Source organism: Cryptotermes secundus, unplaced genomic scaffold, assembly GCF_002891405.2.
Source record: "Cryptotermes secundus unplaced genomic scaffold, Csec_1.0 scaffold123, whole genome shotgun sequence".
NCBI classification, from domain to species: Eukaryota; Metazoa; Arthropoda; class Insecta; order Blattodea; family Kalotermitidae; genus Cryptotermes; species Cryptotermes secundus.
In genome coordinates, this window is record NW_019736394.1 from 157,970 (window position 1) to 175,904 (window position 17,935).

A 17,935-nucleotide genomic window follows, 5' to 3' on the forward strand; every position below is an offset into this window, starting at 1 on the left:
AAGAAATTCTCAAGCTCTTAAGGTAGCCCGCACACCGGCATGCATCAAGACATCATGTCTGCGACATGACGCAGAGAAAGGAGCACAACTGAAACGAATGAAATTATGAAAACCGCTGGACACCGGTTATCATAATATCATTCGTTTCAACTGTGCTCATTTCTTTGCGTCATGTCACAGACATCGTGTCTTGATTATTACATGTCTTGACGAATGCCAGTGTGCGGCCTACCTAAAACTTCGCGAAATGTTATGTCATGTTACTCAATTCTACATAGCGTCTACCTCGTGAGTTGATTGCTTCATACTGAGTTGGATTATACATAATTAGAGTGAAAGCATTAACATGTAAAAATGTAATTAATATATATGTACGTGTATAAATGTGTAAATATATGTAGGTAAATGGGACGATAGGTTATAATAAACTATTATGTTTCTCCGAAACGGTGGCTCGTAGAAAGAATGGTTCCTTTGCTGAGCGGTCATAGAAAAACTCTCGTCAGTAAAGGGGAATGGAGTGGCCAAAAAATTAACACTTCACCCGCTTTCAAACTTGCCATACGTTATGGTTTCATGTTTGTGTCATTTAGAAACGTCCCATTATATTTTTGCATGGGGCATATGTAATATTCTTCATGAAGTTCTCAAAATAAACTCCCAGAACTGCACGGCGTTACAACCCAGAAGAACCTTAAAATTTGCACTAGACTGTGGGGTGATGTGTAGAAAGATACGTTACACGTAGTTCTGTGTTCTAGTAGTTAGTATGTAGTGGGCTGTATAATTATGTATGTTCAAGCGCAAAGAGAGGTCTCGGTAATGCGGGAATACAATTTTCTTCATACGGCTACCCTACAGTAAGTGTGCTCTGAAGGTGTGCCTCTTCCCAGACGTAGATGCCGCGCCATGCCTCGGTCTCTTATGCCGTTGCTGCATTCCTATTGCGTCTGAAGTGTCTTCTGCAGCGTCGGCCCTTTAGGGGTTCTTCGTCCATCGGAAGCCCGGCCCTACAAGGTAGTAAGCCCGGTTGTAGTGATTCTCCACGGCCTCTATCTTTTCTTGATTCCCTTCCTACTCTGTGGCCTTCATTTCTTTCAGTCAAGCCGTAATTTCGGCTCTGGTTTGTTTTTGGCCGGTCTTTATTTCCGCCTCCCTCTCTCCTAAACAGGCCTTCGTCTCTTCCTCCGTCTTGTCCTCTGATTCTTTCTGCCTCCTTATCGCTGCTTTCATCTCTTGTTGGCCGTTCTCTGTATTTTCTTGGTTGACAGCCATCCGGAAAGCGAGAGAACCTGTCTGGGTTTCCATTTCTTATATTGGAATCTGCCTTGGCCATGAGACGTTTCATCATTTGTTCCATATTCGTAGTATGGCGATATAACGATCTCCTGCGTCTCCAGTTCAACAGTTCAGTCAGTCCAATCTAAATATCCCACTCCTGATATGTCACATGTTCGTGGCCAGACACGGGGTTTGAATTCATAATTTGATTTATTGAAGGCTTATAACTCGTAACTTCAAATAAATATGACGCCCTCACTAATTGGCGCACTCTGCTTCTCACTACGTCATTATTCTTCACTAGCCGTTGCCTGGTAACGGATCCAAATAGTCATTACGGACGCTCGACAGTTTCGCAACTTCCCGTAGCCGAAACTGAAGCATGGCGGCGACTAAGTTAAAATAAGTTATGTTACGACCGACGGTCAGTCGGCCGGCCTGTGTTGGTGTGAAGCCCCATCTGGGGTTCAAGACCAGAATTTGTTACTCTCAGACAGTTGCGAATTTATTGATGGAGGGCACCTTCCCTGACGAGAGGACGAGTCTGTCGTTTACAGTTGCTTTTGGTTGTCGCCAGCGCAGTCATTCTCGTGTCCTAGTCAGGCGGGACTCATGACCATATTCTACTGTCTTTGATTCGAGTTGATTCGAGATTCCCCCAACCTGGAGGGCCAGGTCTCCGTATTTACTTCCACGGGATCAAGGTGGTCCAGTTATACCCAGAGGCACAGGGTTCAATTTTCGCCCCCTGCTACAACTCGCAAGACTGCGGTGGAGGTAATGTAACCTGCCTCCACACGGACAATCTAAGTTTAGACCAATGGTTCTTAACCTTTGTCAGACCTCGGCCCAGTAAATTTCTTTTCCTATTAGGTGAGGGCCCGGCGGTTAACAGCTGGTTTAGACAACTTCGTGCTTGCTGTGTAACCTCGGGGCGGACCTAATAGAAAACACCGCGTACAAGAGTTCTTTTGCTTGCGTATTTGTTGCCTCGGAAACCAGTTGGCACATGTCTTGTGGGTCTGCTCTTTCGGTTTTCATCCTACATGTCACAATATACTTAGCTTTCTCTGAGTTTACTTCTAGACCAACCTCCTTACTAGCTTCAGCTAGAGTTTCTGTGTTCCTTATGGTATATGTGTAATCTCCCAGTCAGTAGATTTACATCATTGCATCATTTGACCAGCAGCTGATATGTCCCATTTGATTTCAGTCCCACCTGGTTTTCTTGGACCAACCTGAAGTGAAGAGACTTTTCTAAGATCTAGACGGAGATGGATGGATACTGTTAAAATTGACGTTAAATAAATGGGCTTGATTTGGATAGTGGCCTGATATATTATGATTGGGGATAGATACCAGAGGCGGGATCTTGTGACCCTGGTAATAAAGTATTGGGTTCCATAACGTGCGGGCGATTTGTAGACTAGATGAGCTGCTGTTAGATTCTCAAGAATGACTCAGTTTCGTGCAGGTACATATGTCAGTATTTGTGTTTGAGGAGCAGCTGAAACCGCCTGTAAGCTTGTCAGAATAACTTTCAGGACGGTATTCAAATACGGATATACTGGTTATGAAATTTAAGTTCCAGCAACTCGGCCCAGTGCTTAGTGAAGCATGTAATTAAGCAAATAACGATAAAAAGATGTAAGATTTGAAGTTTTCACGGCGGAGACTATGAACAAAGCAGTCTTCTGGGATGTGGCGTCATTTAGAAGTTGTGTTAACCGACGTTTCGGAGGAACGTATCGCCTCCTTCTTCAGGGTAGAAGATAAATAAATCTGCAAGCGAACCAGGTGCAACGCTGTTGCATTTGTCTTCTACCCTGAAGATGGAGGCGATATGTTCCTCCGAAACGTCGGTTAACACAACTTCTACACGGCGCTACATCCCAGAAGATTGCTTTCTTAAGTGATAAAACGCCTAGGAATTAAGTGCTAGAATGTGTAAATCTTATTTTTTTTGTGTGTGATTTATATTGTTTTTAGACAAAACATGTTCGTGTGTTTCCGCGTGAGGTGCTCGTATTTTCAAATTGCCCTGCAATGATAGGTCAAAGGATCTAAGTCGTTAAAGCTGAAGAAGGTCTTTAAACGTATCTGTTAATAAAATGGTCTCCATGAACTCCATGCTCTTTGCCTATTCAGAACGTGCATGTGGTCACCTACTCTGAACCCCCACCCCAGCGCCCTAGCAGTTGGTGGGGCGGAAGTTCAGACATTGGCTGAAACATTTCAGGAACTTAATTTTTTTCCCCCGTTACTGCCGCAAACCAGCGGGATGCACTGATCTCCGTGTCTGTTCAACCGATTCAACCATTCGTTCGCCGGCTCCTATCACGTAGCACCTCGTCTTTGCTCCGAACCAGTTAGGCAGCGTATTAGCCAACATGGTAAACCAGAAGAAGTGGCATAATGGCCGAAGCCAGCATGGATATGTACCTAGGTAGGTTTTGCTCTCATTATGTTCAGTGTTATATGCAAACACTTTCCTACAGTGTTTACAGAGGTTCTCTTGACGATTCGGGTTATGGAGAGCGTAAGTAAAAAATTGTATATAGACCTGTTCTGTCGCAAACAGTATGCATTATTTCTGGGCTGTAACATCGTGTAATCTAGTATACATTTATCAGAGTATGCACCGAACAACTTGGTCTCGCAGTAACTTTCTAGACTTACATTCGAAAGGTGCTCGGTTCCAATCTTGGCCAGAACATCGGTTATCGGGACTGAAGTTTCTCGTGAGTTTCCCCAGTTCAAGGCAAATGGCGACAGCACCTTGATTAGTTGACAACATTTTTTTTTTTTTCAAATACCATTCAGTTCGTTACCATTCGACCGTGTATAGTCTCAGTATTGATAGAGTCGTTAAAGAAATATCAGAATAGACGTCACATCCCGAAGTACCATAATCTTCACAGTCATTGCCTTGAGAACTTGTCTCGCCTAGTTTCAGTTTTAATTTAAACTTTAATGCCATGTAACGCTCGTTTTTAGAAATGGCATTCCGTACGTTATTGGTGGGAAATCCAGAAGGAAAGAGACTACTGGGAAGATCAAGGCGTAGGTGGGTGGACAATATTAAAATGAATCTTAGAGAGATGGGATGGGATGTTATGGATTGGATTGGTCTGGCTCAGGATAGGGACCAGTGGAGATCTCTTGTGAACACGGTAATGAACCTTCGGGTTTCATAAACTGCTGGGAAATTCTTGAGTAGCTGCAGAATTGGCCGCTCCTCAAGAAGGGCTCAGCTCCGTGATTAAGTAAGTATTCCGTACGTGGTTAATTATCCATTTTAATTCCACCAGCCCCAAATCCTTTTATTAATCTCCAACTTATGTTAGTTAACGTGATTGTGGGACACCCCAATGCACCGGACTGCACCTCAGTATTTGCTACATAAAGAGTACTATTGAGTCCTCGTTATAGAGTAATGAAAACGGCCGCAGTTTTTTTCAAGTGCGCATATGAGTCGACCTAATTGACGTTTAATTTCATGTGATACCGGCTACCCTGAGATGTTTATGGTCGTTTAATAAGTAGTGGCCCACAGTGCCACGAGAGGAGCTAAAATGAAACTTAACATAATCGCAAGAAAATTAGGTTGCAAGCCTTCTGGAGCGCAACACCGTGTAATTCGGTAGATAGGAACCAGCGTTTTTGACAAACCTGCTGCCTCTGTCAGTTAGCTTCCAGCTTCCTCGGTTACCACAATGCCGTTAAGCAAATGCTAGATTAGTACCTGAAAATAAGCCACGACCGCTTCCTTCCATGCCTTTTCCAATTCATTATTTATTAATCGCTCTACAGGCAGCGTCATTAAGAGACTAAACAAATAAATGGAAAAGCAACGGCAGGTAGTTTTCTTCTCGGAAAGAAATATTTCAGAGCAAAAAAAAATGTACGTGTAGAGATATCGGGTCCGTCGACAGATCAGCGAAGTAGATCACAGTACTAATGAAATTGATTAAGATACGCTATATCAGTGTTTTCTTATTGGTAGTGGGGTGGGACTAAGTCCCTTGTACTGCGGCCACTTCTGGCCTATTGTATCAGACACAGATGAGTGTGATTGTGGAGCAGTTGGTGGAATGGAATGAAGATTGGCAGAGGAAACCGAAGTACTTGGAGAAAACCTTCCCCCAGCGCCACTTTGTCCACCACAAATCCCACTGGACCAGACCCGGGATCGAACCCGGGCCGCCGCGGTGGGAAGCCAGCGACTAACCGCTTGAGCTATGGCGCGGCCCCATATCAGTGGCTTAATCAGTTTTATTTTTTCACTTCCACTATATGTTTTGGTCGCTTGGACCATCATGTATTTTCTAAGTAAATAAAATTTGTCATTACTTAATTTCAGGGTTAAATGAATCCATTTTTACAATAAAAATATTAAAAATTTCTTATATATAATGATAAAATATAAACATAGGTTATTGTGGTTGTTTAAATTGTTAAAATGTTAGCAATTGATAAGGGGTGACGTGTAATTTGGGCTGGTTAAGTATGCCGTAGGAAGGATGTATATACAGGGTGATTCACGAGGAGTTACCTCCACTTATGGAGCTCATTCCTGAAGACATTTTGAGCAAATAGTGTCATATAAACCTGGGTCCTATAATCACTATTTACAGAGTTACGTTCATAATTGGAAACGCACTACTGTGAACTGATTGCCAGACCTTTCCCCGTTAGATTATTGCATTTGGGGATGGATGAAGGACATTGTTTACCAAAGGATGGCACAAACACTTGAACTACTTGCTCGCATCATGCACGCTGCTACGGAAGTCAGAGATAACAGTGAGCACCTACGCAGAGCAACGTGCGCGGTTCACAAACGTGCGGACAAGTGTATCGAAGCGGAGGGCGGAATTTTTGAAAATGTGTTATAATCTCTGTAAGAGTTTGCAAAATTGAACTACAGAGAATCAAGTCCATGGAATTAATTTGTTTTTGTGACAATAAATGCATTGAAATAATGTAATTTTGTATTTAAAATTAAAATTTAGAAACCTTCAAATTACGAACGTAACTCTGTAAATATCGAGTATAGGACCCAGGTTTATATGACACTTTTTGCTCAAAATGTCTTCAGGAAAAGCTCCATAAGTGGCGGTAACTCCTCGTGAATCACCCTGTATATATAGTCAGTGTGCAGTCGAGCGGCGAGAGCAATACAGTATCTATAGATACAGTAGTTTCTAATATAATTCTTGTATATGTATTCGTCCTGAAGTTCCTTTAGGTTATATTAGGCACTGTGGGGTAGCTGGTTGGAGGGCAGCGAATTCAGTTGCCCTTGCTATTTTGACGAGCATTCTCATAGCAACCTGTTTTCTTGTTATGTACATTTTAAAAGAACTGGGACGAAGAAAAATAACCATTAAAACCCTATGGCCGACCCCCTCAGGTGCGGTTGTCAACCGGAACACAGTTCCGTGCGTAGGGATGACTTCTGCAGTCACATTCGCGTGTCCCTTCCTTGGATAACATAATATGTATAGCCATCGCCGTGACAAAGCTTACACAGTGTTATTCCAAACGTTTCGCTTTTTTGGAATGTACTGCCGAACACCGACTCTTCCCTTGAATTTAACAGTTACTTCATCCAGCATCAAATTTTCAGTAGGGTTTTACAGCGTCGAACAGCAATTATTGAATTACTGGAAAACCCATCTAAACTTTCGCTGCTTGTCATAATTTGTAATCTCTCAGTCTGTCAGATTTTCGTTATTTTCGAAGTGAAGAAACCTGAGCGCAAATAGAAAGCGGTTACGTTACAAGATTTCATAAATTTGATTAAATCTAATATTGTAGAAATTCTGTATAATAGCCCAACATTCATAGAAACGTAATACTAAAATGTGAAGTTATTGTAATACTAGTTTTATATTTGTCATAAGTGAATTTTCAAAACACACTGAAATGTTTGCTACTGAGAAGTGTTGAAGCTGACGTTGAAATATTCAACGGGTAACGGCCGAAAAGTATTCGGAAAAGTTAACGAATGTGATATGTTATTGTCTCCCACAGTAATAACTGTATTATTATAATAATAAACACGGTTTACGTTATTTTCTTTATAATAATATAACAAAGCAATAACTACGTGTTTAAACTAAAAATAATGTTGAGGTCAATTAATACCTTGTAGTGTTTGCTTTACGTTTCTTACAAATATTTCTCTTTCTTCTTACTTCGTAATGGTTTTATGGAAGCCGTGAACTTGAAACGTGTGTAAAATAATGTTAAAATCTTCAAACACAAGTAGGAGCGTATGTTGTCAGTGTTGAACTGTTTTTATGGTGCCTGTTATGTGTACTTTTCGTTGGAGGAACATTCTTATTGTAATTGTCTGATGGAGACTGTAGTTATAACAGCAACAATTGGGCAAGATTGTTACACACTACATTTATGAAATAACCAAATACAACAGGATGCTCCGATGTAGACACTAGTTTGCTATGATTCAGGGCGTTTCCAATAGTGGTTCTGTGCCAGATGCACAACCCTTTGCTGCCTAGTGGGTACGTTGTGAACCTACGTAAGACACTTACTGCCGAATTACGAAATAAGAAGTCGGATATTAACAGTACTAAAACTGCTTAAATTTAAAAAAAACACACATTTATATATTTAAATTTTACACTTTGGGAGAGTAGGAATACGATATTTTATTATTAACACGAAGTTTTATATAATACAGTATGTTAAGATATTTTATAGCAGAGATATTCATGTAGTATTCAAAGTTCTTGTAAAGCACCAGTCACTGAAAATTGTATGGACAAAATATTTTAGTTCGTAACGAATAGTATTCAAGGACCTTATAAAACACCAGCCCCTCTGAAAAGAATCTTGAATACAGTTTCTTAGTACGTAACAGTTGTATATTATTAAAAAGGCCCTACAAAGTACAAGTATCTCTGAAAATTTTTTGAACATAATAGAAGCCTGAGTGGTCGTATGTTCATGCAGTAGTAGCTGTATTCTCCGTCTGTTTTAATCCAACTAACGTGTCTGACAACACGCCGGTGGACTTAACGAATTTTTATGGCAGCTTTCAGTATACCTTCTGCTCCCTGTTTTTTTTTAGGTTGTCCCTCTCCAGTTAAAGCTTGCTGGATCTGGAAACATTGCTTCATGACGAATCGAACACGGTTAAATTTTTCTTTGTTTTGCCGATCCGTAAAACAATCGATGTGAAGAACTGCTCAAGTTCTTCACAATTCACCGTTGTTTCCACCGTCTCGTTATATGCAGTTGGATTTCTGGTAGTGTGTAGAGCTGAACTTGTGAGTGGACACTGTTTAAATCGGTATACCAGTGGCCGATACCGAGCTGGGACTGCATGGATTGCGTTTACAAAGCTAATAAATGTGCTGGTCACGATTTAGCAGTCGCTTTTTTTTTTATTACTCGACCGTCTCTGTGGTCTAGTGATCAGAGTTCCTGGCTACAGATCCAGAGGTCCCGGGTTCAATTCCCGGCACTACCAGACTTTCTGAGAAGTAGCGGGTCTGGAACGGGGCCCTCTCAGCCTCGTGAGGATAATTGAGAAGCTATTTCAAGGAAATAGCGGTTCCGGTTTAGAAAACCGAAATTAACGGCCTTGGGGATTCTTTGCGCTGACCACGCGACACCCTTTAGCCACTAAAGTTGACACTAACTTCGCCGACAAGCGGCGGTCGCTCGGTCGGTATAGTTCGCATGCGGACTAAAACCACGGAGTTTGCTTTCGTTTTGTTTCTATTAATCGTTTACAGGGCTATGCATCGAGTAATGATTTACCATACCTGCGGCATGTTCTTGCCGACGAATATGAGGTGGGCCGTCAGTTCCATGTGGCAATAATACGTTCTGTTATTTTGCTCGCTTTCGACCTGTATTTAGAAAAGAAAGATTGAAGCTTCTGTTTCTTGTACTTTACAAAGCGTACAGTAGGCGTAATGTCGCTGTATTTCATGAACATCTAGTTCTTTAAGAATAGATATTTTGTCGGTGGCCACGAAAGATTGATTTTTCTGCCATTGTACTAGTCACTTGACTTTGTCGGTGTCAATGGCTGGAAATTAAGGACCTCTTAGCGGCCTCCGTAGTCTAGGGGTAACGTTCCCACCTCATGACTCGTAGTACGCGGGCTCAAGTACCCGGCGGAGGTCGTCGAATTTTTAAGGGCGGAAAATTTCAGGGAACAAGTCATCCGGGAGGGACTTTAAGCTGTGTGTCCCGTGTCGCAACTTTACGGCACGTAAAAGAACCTCATATCCCCAAAGGGGATCACTGAGCCAAATTCCAGGACGTTTCCCGCCCAACAGTAGTCTCTAAGGCCTCTGATAGATGGGGGAAGCATTATAGACACCGCTAAGCAAGTGGCCGAACTCGCTTGCTCGGCGGGACTGATGGTACGCACAATTTATCGGTAGGGTATAGAGACTGGTAGAATACCATAGAGGGAAACACAATAGATCAAACTGGTCGCGGTGCGTGGGGAAACCCACCCTCTCTAAATAACTAAATAACTAACTAAGGACCTCTAAGTTTTCGTGCGTGTCGCATCCTTAACTGTCGACAATACTTTTTCCGAGTGCGTTTTATGGTGGTCTGTCTGACCACGGATGGATGTTGCGTTTGTGATACAATTCTTACAATGCCATTAGAGATTGTTCTTTATAAATAGTACAGTGTTTTCTTAAAAATGTTCTTGCGCTTCAAATATTTCCTTAATCGAATCGCTTTAATTTTCATATTTATAACGTTATGGCTCCGCAAAGTGTAAAATAAAACGGAATAAGACCTTGCTATGAAATAACAGCTCCTCTATTTCATACTGCGATACGTTCGTACTACATCGAAGAAAGACTACCATTTGTGGACATATGGATAACGCGGGACACGTGGTCAGTATTGAAAAGTGAGAACTTGTAAGAAATGTCCAAAGTGACCTTGCGGCGTTCTCGTCTTACATCTCGTATGAGGGCGGGTGTGGGGGAGGGGCATGTATTTGCCCTAGGTGTACACTCTCTTATGGGGACACTTAGATAATATGTCTTGAAAGTGGCGTGCTAGAATTGGTTTTCTAATTGAACATAATCCAAACTAAGGCAAAGGACTTGAAGAATGGTGGGGTGAGCATTCATGTTATACAATGTTGCAGTGAGAGTCATCGTTGAAATTTTAATATGTAGGAATTATTCTGTAATATACTCTTTGGTATTGAGGGGCACGCGGTGGTGTAGTTGGTTGAGGCACTATGCTACAAGCCGGAAGATCGCGGGTTCAAGTCCCGATGAGGTCATTGAATTTTTTTCAATTGACCTAATCCTTCCAACCGCACTACGGCCCTGGGGCCGACTCAGCCTCTAACAGAAATGTACTAGGAATATTCTTGGGGGTAAAGGGCGGCCGGCGCGTAAGGCTGACAACCTTACCGCCATCTATGAGCCGATTGTCTAGAAAAAGTGGGAACCTCAACATCTCACAACCCTATGGACCTCCACGGCCTGTTACAGGGATACCTTTACTTTTTTACTCTTTGGGATTGAACCACGGCATGCCTTCAGTGGCAAATACCAGTTTAAATATGTAGAGTTAAATATGAGTAACTCACGTGCATTACCACCGCGGCGGCCCGAGTTCGATCCCGGGTCTGGTCAAGTGGAATTTGTGGTGGATAAAGTGGCGCTGGGGCAGGTTTTCTCCGAGTACCTCGGTTTCCCCTGCCAATCTTCATTCCATCAGTTGCTCCACAATCACCCTCATCTATTATCTGGGGCTGGTACAATAGGCCAGAAGTGGCCCCAGTACAAGGGACTTAGTTCCACCCCACTATCAATAAAAAAACTCACGTACACTTAGTGTCGCGGTTGAATTGAGCTGTACCTACCTCATAGCACCGCGTCTCCATTGTAAAAACAGTCTGTTAATGTTGTATAGGGAAATAATCCCTGTTTATTCTAAGAATCATACGCAACACAGAAATGCACGTTGCAAAGGTGGAGTATTCTAATATTAAAGTAGGTGGTACTTCAGTAACCACTGTGTTCTGAAGGGTTGGGAACTGCAACGTTGAGGTGCCTTCTTTTGGCATGGTATTATATATGATTTGTTAAAAATCCATTACTTGATTGAAGAGTTGAGACGAATAAGTAAAGGGGCGTAAATCATAAGACTATCTTCCGTGAGTGAAGTAGGCTGAAATGGTCTCTAGACGAGACACGAAAATTTGGAAGCCTTCCGTACGTGTATACGTGATGTGGTTGTCACGGTATTTAGTTACAAGGTACGATTCCTACGTACCATCCGTTGCAGGTCGTATTCTGGACATTCAGTAAGTAAAAGCGTTCACAGAACAATATATCCTGAGATCCTTCCTTAAACAGATATAACCATTAGAAATGTTAGATCGTGCAGTCACATTTTTAAAAAGCGACCTTCGAGGAACGGTCATGAAAGTCCATTTGATGTTGAATTTTGTGTTGAAGTTTACGATACTGTTTTTATTGCTAAGGGGGTGGGACTAAGTCCCTTGTACTGCGGCCACTTCTGGCCTATTGTACCAGCCGCAGATGATAGGTGAGGGTGACTGTGGAGCAATTGGTGGAATGAAGATTGGCAGGGGAAATCGAAGTACTCGGAGAAAACCTGCCCCAGCGCCACTTTGTCCACCACAAATCCCACTGGACCAGACCCGTGATCGGACCCGGGCCGCTGCGGTGGGAAGCCAGAGACTAACCGCTTCAGCCATGGCGGCCTTAATGGTACTTAACAGTCGTACTAGTAACAGGCAATACTGTAGTACAGTGGATAGACACTACTAGATATTAGATTCCGAATCAGGCTGAAACAATCCAAGCTTGGGAGAGCACGTTACATATCGATCCAGCATGGAAAGTGGCTGCTCATTTCCTGAATTAGTGGACATGCATCTTGTGCTAGGAGAGGGCAACGGAAATATTACGGATGCTGTTGGAAGGTACGAAGAAAAATACCGTAATTAGAGAGTGCGGAATTGTCGTACTTTTCTTTCTGTTAACTGAGAGACGAGATCAAGTCGCGGGATACGATGGAATTATGGCCTCCTACTTTCTGAACATTATGTATGGATGGAAGAGCATATCCTCGAAGTCGCTGAAAGACAGCTTACCATCGGTACCATCTTGCAGCTCGTACAGTGTACGCTGTACAATACATTACAAGAACATCGGTTGTATTGTCACATTCACAAGATGCCCCTGCGAGGCGTGCATTTTCTTCATAGATTTTGCAACAGTCGGCGAGAAGCCCACCGTTTACAGCAGAGAGTTAATTCACGGTCGAATCTTGCTGCACAAATTACTAGTATTCACAAGGAAAGTGTGTGGTCGGCTGAAAATCGATATGCCATTTGATTTCATCAGCGGCGACAGTTTTCCAACAATTTTAAGTGACTGCCTCGTGAGCCGTCACGAGTTGGTAGTCACGATTATCCTCATTTTCTTCCAACGTATGTAGAGGGGGGGGCTGTTGGAAGAAGTGTCCAATACACGTCTTCATATGTGGTTTTAACGCGACTGTGCTCCACCGCATTACAGTCTGGAGGTGTGTGTCAGTGGCCAGCCGAAAATTAACCTCGACGCTGGATCGTGACCGCCTCTGTGGTCTAGTGGTCAAGAGTTCCTGGCTACAGATCCAGAGGTCCCGGGTTCGATTCCCGGCGCCCCGAGAAGTAGTGTGTCTGGAACGGGGTTCACTCAGCCACGTGAGGATAATTGAGGAGCTACTTGAATGGAAAAGTAGCGGCTCCGGTCTAGAAAACGAAATTAACCGCCGTGGGGATTCGTTGCGCTGACCACGCAACACCCTCTATCCGCTAAAGTTGGCACTAACTTCGTCGGCAAGCGGCGGTCGCTCGGTCGGTATTGTTCGCTTGCGGACTCGAGCCACGGAGTTTGTTTTGTTTGTTGCTGGATTGAATCCTCTCGATTATTTTTTGTGGAGGTATTTAAAAACCAAGGTTATGCCATTATGGTCGATACTGGAGCGAGAGGGACTGTGACGGCGAATTTAACATTTTTCAAGTGAAATAAAAAATACGTCGGGTATCATCGAACGCTTGCAAGTTTCCTTTTCGCAAAGACCTGAGCTGTCCGAACGTGGAGGCCATTTCGAACACTTGCAAGAAAGTAAAAACAAAATGGTTGGTAATAGCTCTTTCATTTGTTTTCGTCTTATACACAGTCCATTAAATTCAGGAAGTGTTTGAGTTGTCACTGTGTAAATTGAAATAAGCTGTAACTTTCTGTGAAACACCCGCAGGATGCATGTTCGTATGGACTTTTTTTTTTTTTGCATATTTTAATATCCAGAAACCATCCTGTAAAATATGACGCGGTAATGAGACAACATGTATAGTGTCGAATGTGATGAGAAGAGTGAGGTCACATGATGAGTCAATAAAGGTGATCGAATAGTCGAGGTGAGATTTAAATCGAGACAGCTTTTAGGACTCTTGGGCGACCTGATTTACCAAGAGTAATTGGGGTCAATCGATGAGAACCATCAGGGCTTGCCCAAAATAACGTCGAAATCCTCTCCTAGTTTTCTCCGATGAATTGACATTTCACGTCTATAGGCTTTAGGTGTTTTCTGGAAGTGAACGCCAGAACATACCAGTCTCATCCGCTTTGTGGATAAGAGACTTAAGAAAATTTCATGTTTTTAAAAAATGGTTCTGTCTCTTCTGTCGGGGCGCTCGGAGCTTCTCCACAAGTCCATTATATTCATAATTCCATGCCGTTTGCAAAATCGCCAAAACCACCCTTCACTCACTTTGAAATTGATTTTCATGTGATTTTCTAGCATGTTTGATGCAGATTCCGGTCTAGAATACTGAAATTAATGACCGTGGGGATTTGTTGTGCTTACCATGTGATACCCTCTCTCCGCTAAAGTTGACACTAACTTCTTTGACAAGTAGTGGTCGCTCTGTTGGCATAATTCGCTTCTGGACTGAAACCACAGAGTTGTTTTTGTTTGATGGAGAGTACAACTCTGCCCCTCATACATTAACTACATTAACACTGCAAGAACATTGCACATACCATTTGAACAAAGCATCTTCCAGTGAAGATTCCTGTGCCATTTTCATATGTTTTCTTGGCTAAATTGGAGGATCTGCATGATGGAATTTTTAACTTATCTTTTGTATGGAGAGTATTTGACAGTCTGTTTTCTTCACACCTTGTTCTTCATAAACACGTGTGACTGATACTCCCTATTGAAATTTTTCAATCCTAACTTTTGTTTTACACATGTTTACCACCTTTCGTTTTTATTCATGTTGTTATTAATTAAAAATATTCATAACAACAAACCAAATCAACGCAATACAATTTTAATTTGCTGCTGGCTGAACAGGAGCACGTAGAAGGTTTGAGACTTCGTTACAGCCATGAGAAAGGTTATTTTGCTCGTATGAGTAAGAACTTTAGCATTATCTTCAGTAAACATGGCATGCAAAACAAGTACAGGAAGGGATATGTATGGACATTTTTCTGTTCACAGTTGTAATAAATTACAACTATTAACTAAATAATGTACAGGTATTCATTGGGAAGTTGTTTTGTAAAATTCATCAATGCTATAAAATGCATGTTCAGTGAGAGAGCTTCTCAATAAAGATTTGAATTGCGTAATGTCTTTAGATAACAATTTAATATTCAAAGGTAAGTGATTATAAATCTTGCTTCCAGAGAACAGCACTCCTTTTTGTACTATTGATACATTTTTAGAGGGTAAGTATAAATTATAATTATAGTGGGTATTAATATCACGAATATCCGTGTTAGATGGAAAGTAATTTTCATTCTTAATAACGAAAAGAAGCAAGGAAAAAATATATTGAGACTGGAGTGGCAATATTTGTAATTTTTTGAACAAATCCCGACATGAATCAAATTTGCCTGAACTAGACATAACTCTTATGATTCTTTTTTTAATTCTAAAGATACTCATACTAAGGGGGGTATTACCCCAAAAGATAATGCCATACTTCAGTATCGAATGTACATAAGAGTAGTAAATCATCTTTATTGAATCTAATGACATAAAGGGCTTTATTGCCCTTATTGCAAAGCAGGCCTTAATTAATCTTTATGATAACACAGTAATTTGATTCTTCCAAGACAGGGTGCTATCAATATTTATTCCCAAAAATTTAGTGGAATTGATGTTAGTAATTAATGAGTTGGTTGATGTAATTTGAATTTCTATTTCTCTATGCTTTTTTAAAAATAATTGTAAGAAATGTGTTTTATCACAATTTAGAGTTTAAAAGTTCCTATTAAACCATGTCATTATTTCATTAATAAAATAATATTACTTCTAAATTCTTCAGGGCTCGAATTAGATATAATAATCCTTGTGTCATCCGCAAATAATATAGGTTAAGCTAATTTCTTTAAGGAAAATGGGAAATCATTTATGGAAATAAGAAATAATAGTGGTCCCAATTCGTGGAACTCCATGTTTGACCTGCTCCCATTTTGAAAATACTTTATTAAGTTAAATATCTTTCATAATTGTTCTTTGATATCTATTTTCAAGGTAATTGGGATCCATCCATCTATATACACAGTATGTATGTATGGCTATACACTGACACACATGCACACACAAGTCAAATATCATACTGAGTCTTAACCATAATATATCTTATCTAGATCTGCCCAAGGCCTCTACAGTCATTCATCCCATTACACTCCATGAGAGGATGAAAGATTGGTGTTATTAACATCAACAGGGATTGACTTTGCCAATTGCACATTTTGCTTCCTTTAAATACTCTTCAGATTATTCCTGAAAGAAACAAGGGGAAGTCCATTGAATCATTCCTTTATCATCGAGTCAGAAGAATTGCCAATCAAATCAGGTGCAAGCATGCTGTTTTGGCCTTATCTGTTTGATTTAATAGATGCAACACTTCCCTGGCGGGGAGATGAAAAATTTCCAGCAACAGCAGAGGCAGAGGCATTCCTGAAGGGTTCAATGTAAATTCAGTTGTCAGAATTAAGTCTACAAATATTAATGGCACCCTTTTTATTTAATAGGCCAGATAGTTAGCTGTTGTGGTGGTCTGTGTATAGTGTAAAATGTGTGATATGTTATTTTGCTGAAAAGTGAAAACAGGGTGTAGTGAAACTTCACAATGGTTTGATTGCAGGATGGGCAGTGGGAAGAGGATATGCTGTAGCTCTTTCTGCGAAATGTTCCGAGAGCAGGTGAACACAATCTCGTCCTGGTTTGATCAGTGGAATGAGTGTGAGAGGACAGTAGCCCTCTACTCGCTTATAAAACGTGTCACTCATGTCAATGCTCGCTTCCTGTCACTTGTCTTGGACCAGACGATAGGAGACTCCCAGGAGCTACAGCTCCATGAACAACAGGCAAACAACCCAGGTACCAACAAGCATTGCAGCGCTGTTCAGATTGAAATGAAATTCTTCACTCTTAATCGTAAATGAAGTAAAATATTATATTATGAAGTCAGTTGTTGCAGTCGGAAGTGTTCAAATACCATGACATAGCCATGTAATTAAAGAATAATATAAATTTTAAACAGTTTTATGTGTTGGGCAGCAGACAGTACATAGTTTACCTGCAAAACATGAACAGGAATGCATGTAGTTGATCCAGAACACATGCTCTTTGGTTTTAAATCTAAGCAGGACATAATTATAGCATAGTGTAGTGAAAAAGATTCATGAGAGCATAAATATACTTTCATTCAAAATTTTTCATGTGGGTGTTAAAATGTAAAATGATAATTCTGTCAGTGACATAATCTGTACACTTTTACTTATTACTTCACTTATTTCTAGAGGGAATTATCATGAAATAATAATGCATAGCCCACATGCTTTAAAAGATAACCATGTAACATCATAGATTTCGTTTTTGGCAGGTGTAACAGATTTTATAAAAAGTTTAAGATTGAACTTTATATAGAATATCTTAGGATATTGAAATAAATGTACTCTTGAAACGACTACTGTGTTTAGCACAATGAGTTTTGGCAGTTGTGCTGATGCACATTCTTTCTTATTTGCACAAGCACTTTGTTGGTTACCACATTTCCTACATGATCAGCTCTGGTCATAGTGTCACTGCAGAAGCTTTGCATAGTGAAATTCACTTACCTTATAGCAGGTGCTGAAAATGTTGCCCATTGGCTCAGATACATTCTCCACATCTTTTAAATAGATTTTGCCCACACAGCATAGTTCTTTGGATATACAGGGCACTACAGGCTATGTTTTCTTTGAGTTCTCATATGTGAAGATTTGTTTGATAGGCTGTGTCCTTAAATATCCCAACAAGAGTAAATCACTCAGGATAATATCAGTAGAGCAAGGTGGCTGTAAATCATAACTTCTTTCACAAGATATTCTGTTGAAGGGATGTAAGGAATGTTTGGTAACAAACAGTTAACTGTTGGCAGCTCATGGATGAGGAAATGTGGCATCTGATGAAGTGATTGCATACGAGGGGGGACCCAAAAATAACCGGAACCGACCTGTTGCGCGCGCATGCTTTGTAGTTACAAGTTGTGCTGCTAGGTGGTGTTAGCTGGGGGTCTCCCGCGACTGTTAGTGAGCTGGCGTCCGTC

The 17,935-nt window shown here is 41.1% G+C and overlaps 1 protein-coding gene across 6 annotated transcripts in view; it reads left to right on the forward strand.

The window, feature by feature from the left end:
- LOC111869789 (protein Smaug homolog 1) overlaps positions 1–17,935 on the forward strand; it is an 82,787-nt gene that overhangs the window by 5,897 nt on the left and 58,955 nt on the right. For 5 of the 6 annotated variants that reach the window (XM_023861552.2, XM_033753558.1, XM_023861556.2 and 2 more), the window contains exons 1-2: positions 3,554–3,727; positions 16,490–16,725. In XM_023861552.2, the coding sequence (XP_023717320.1) occupies positions 3,672–3,727; positions 16,490–16,725 (292 nt within the window). In that variant the 5' untranslated portion in view covers positions 3,554–3,671. Of the gene's footprint in view, positions 1–3,553; positions 3,728–16,489; positions 16,726–17,935 lie in introns of those variants that run through there. The other variant, XM_023861553.2, reaches the window with a different exon arrangement.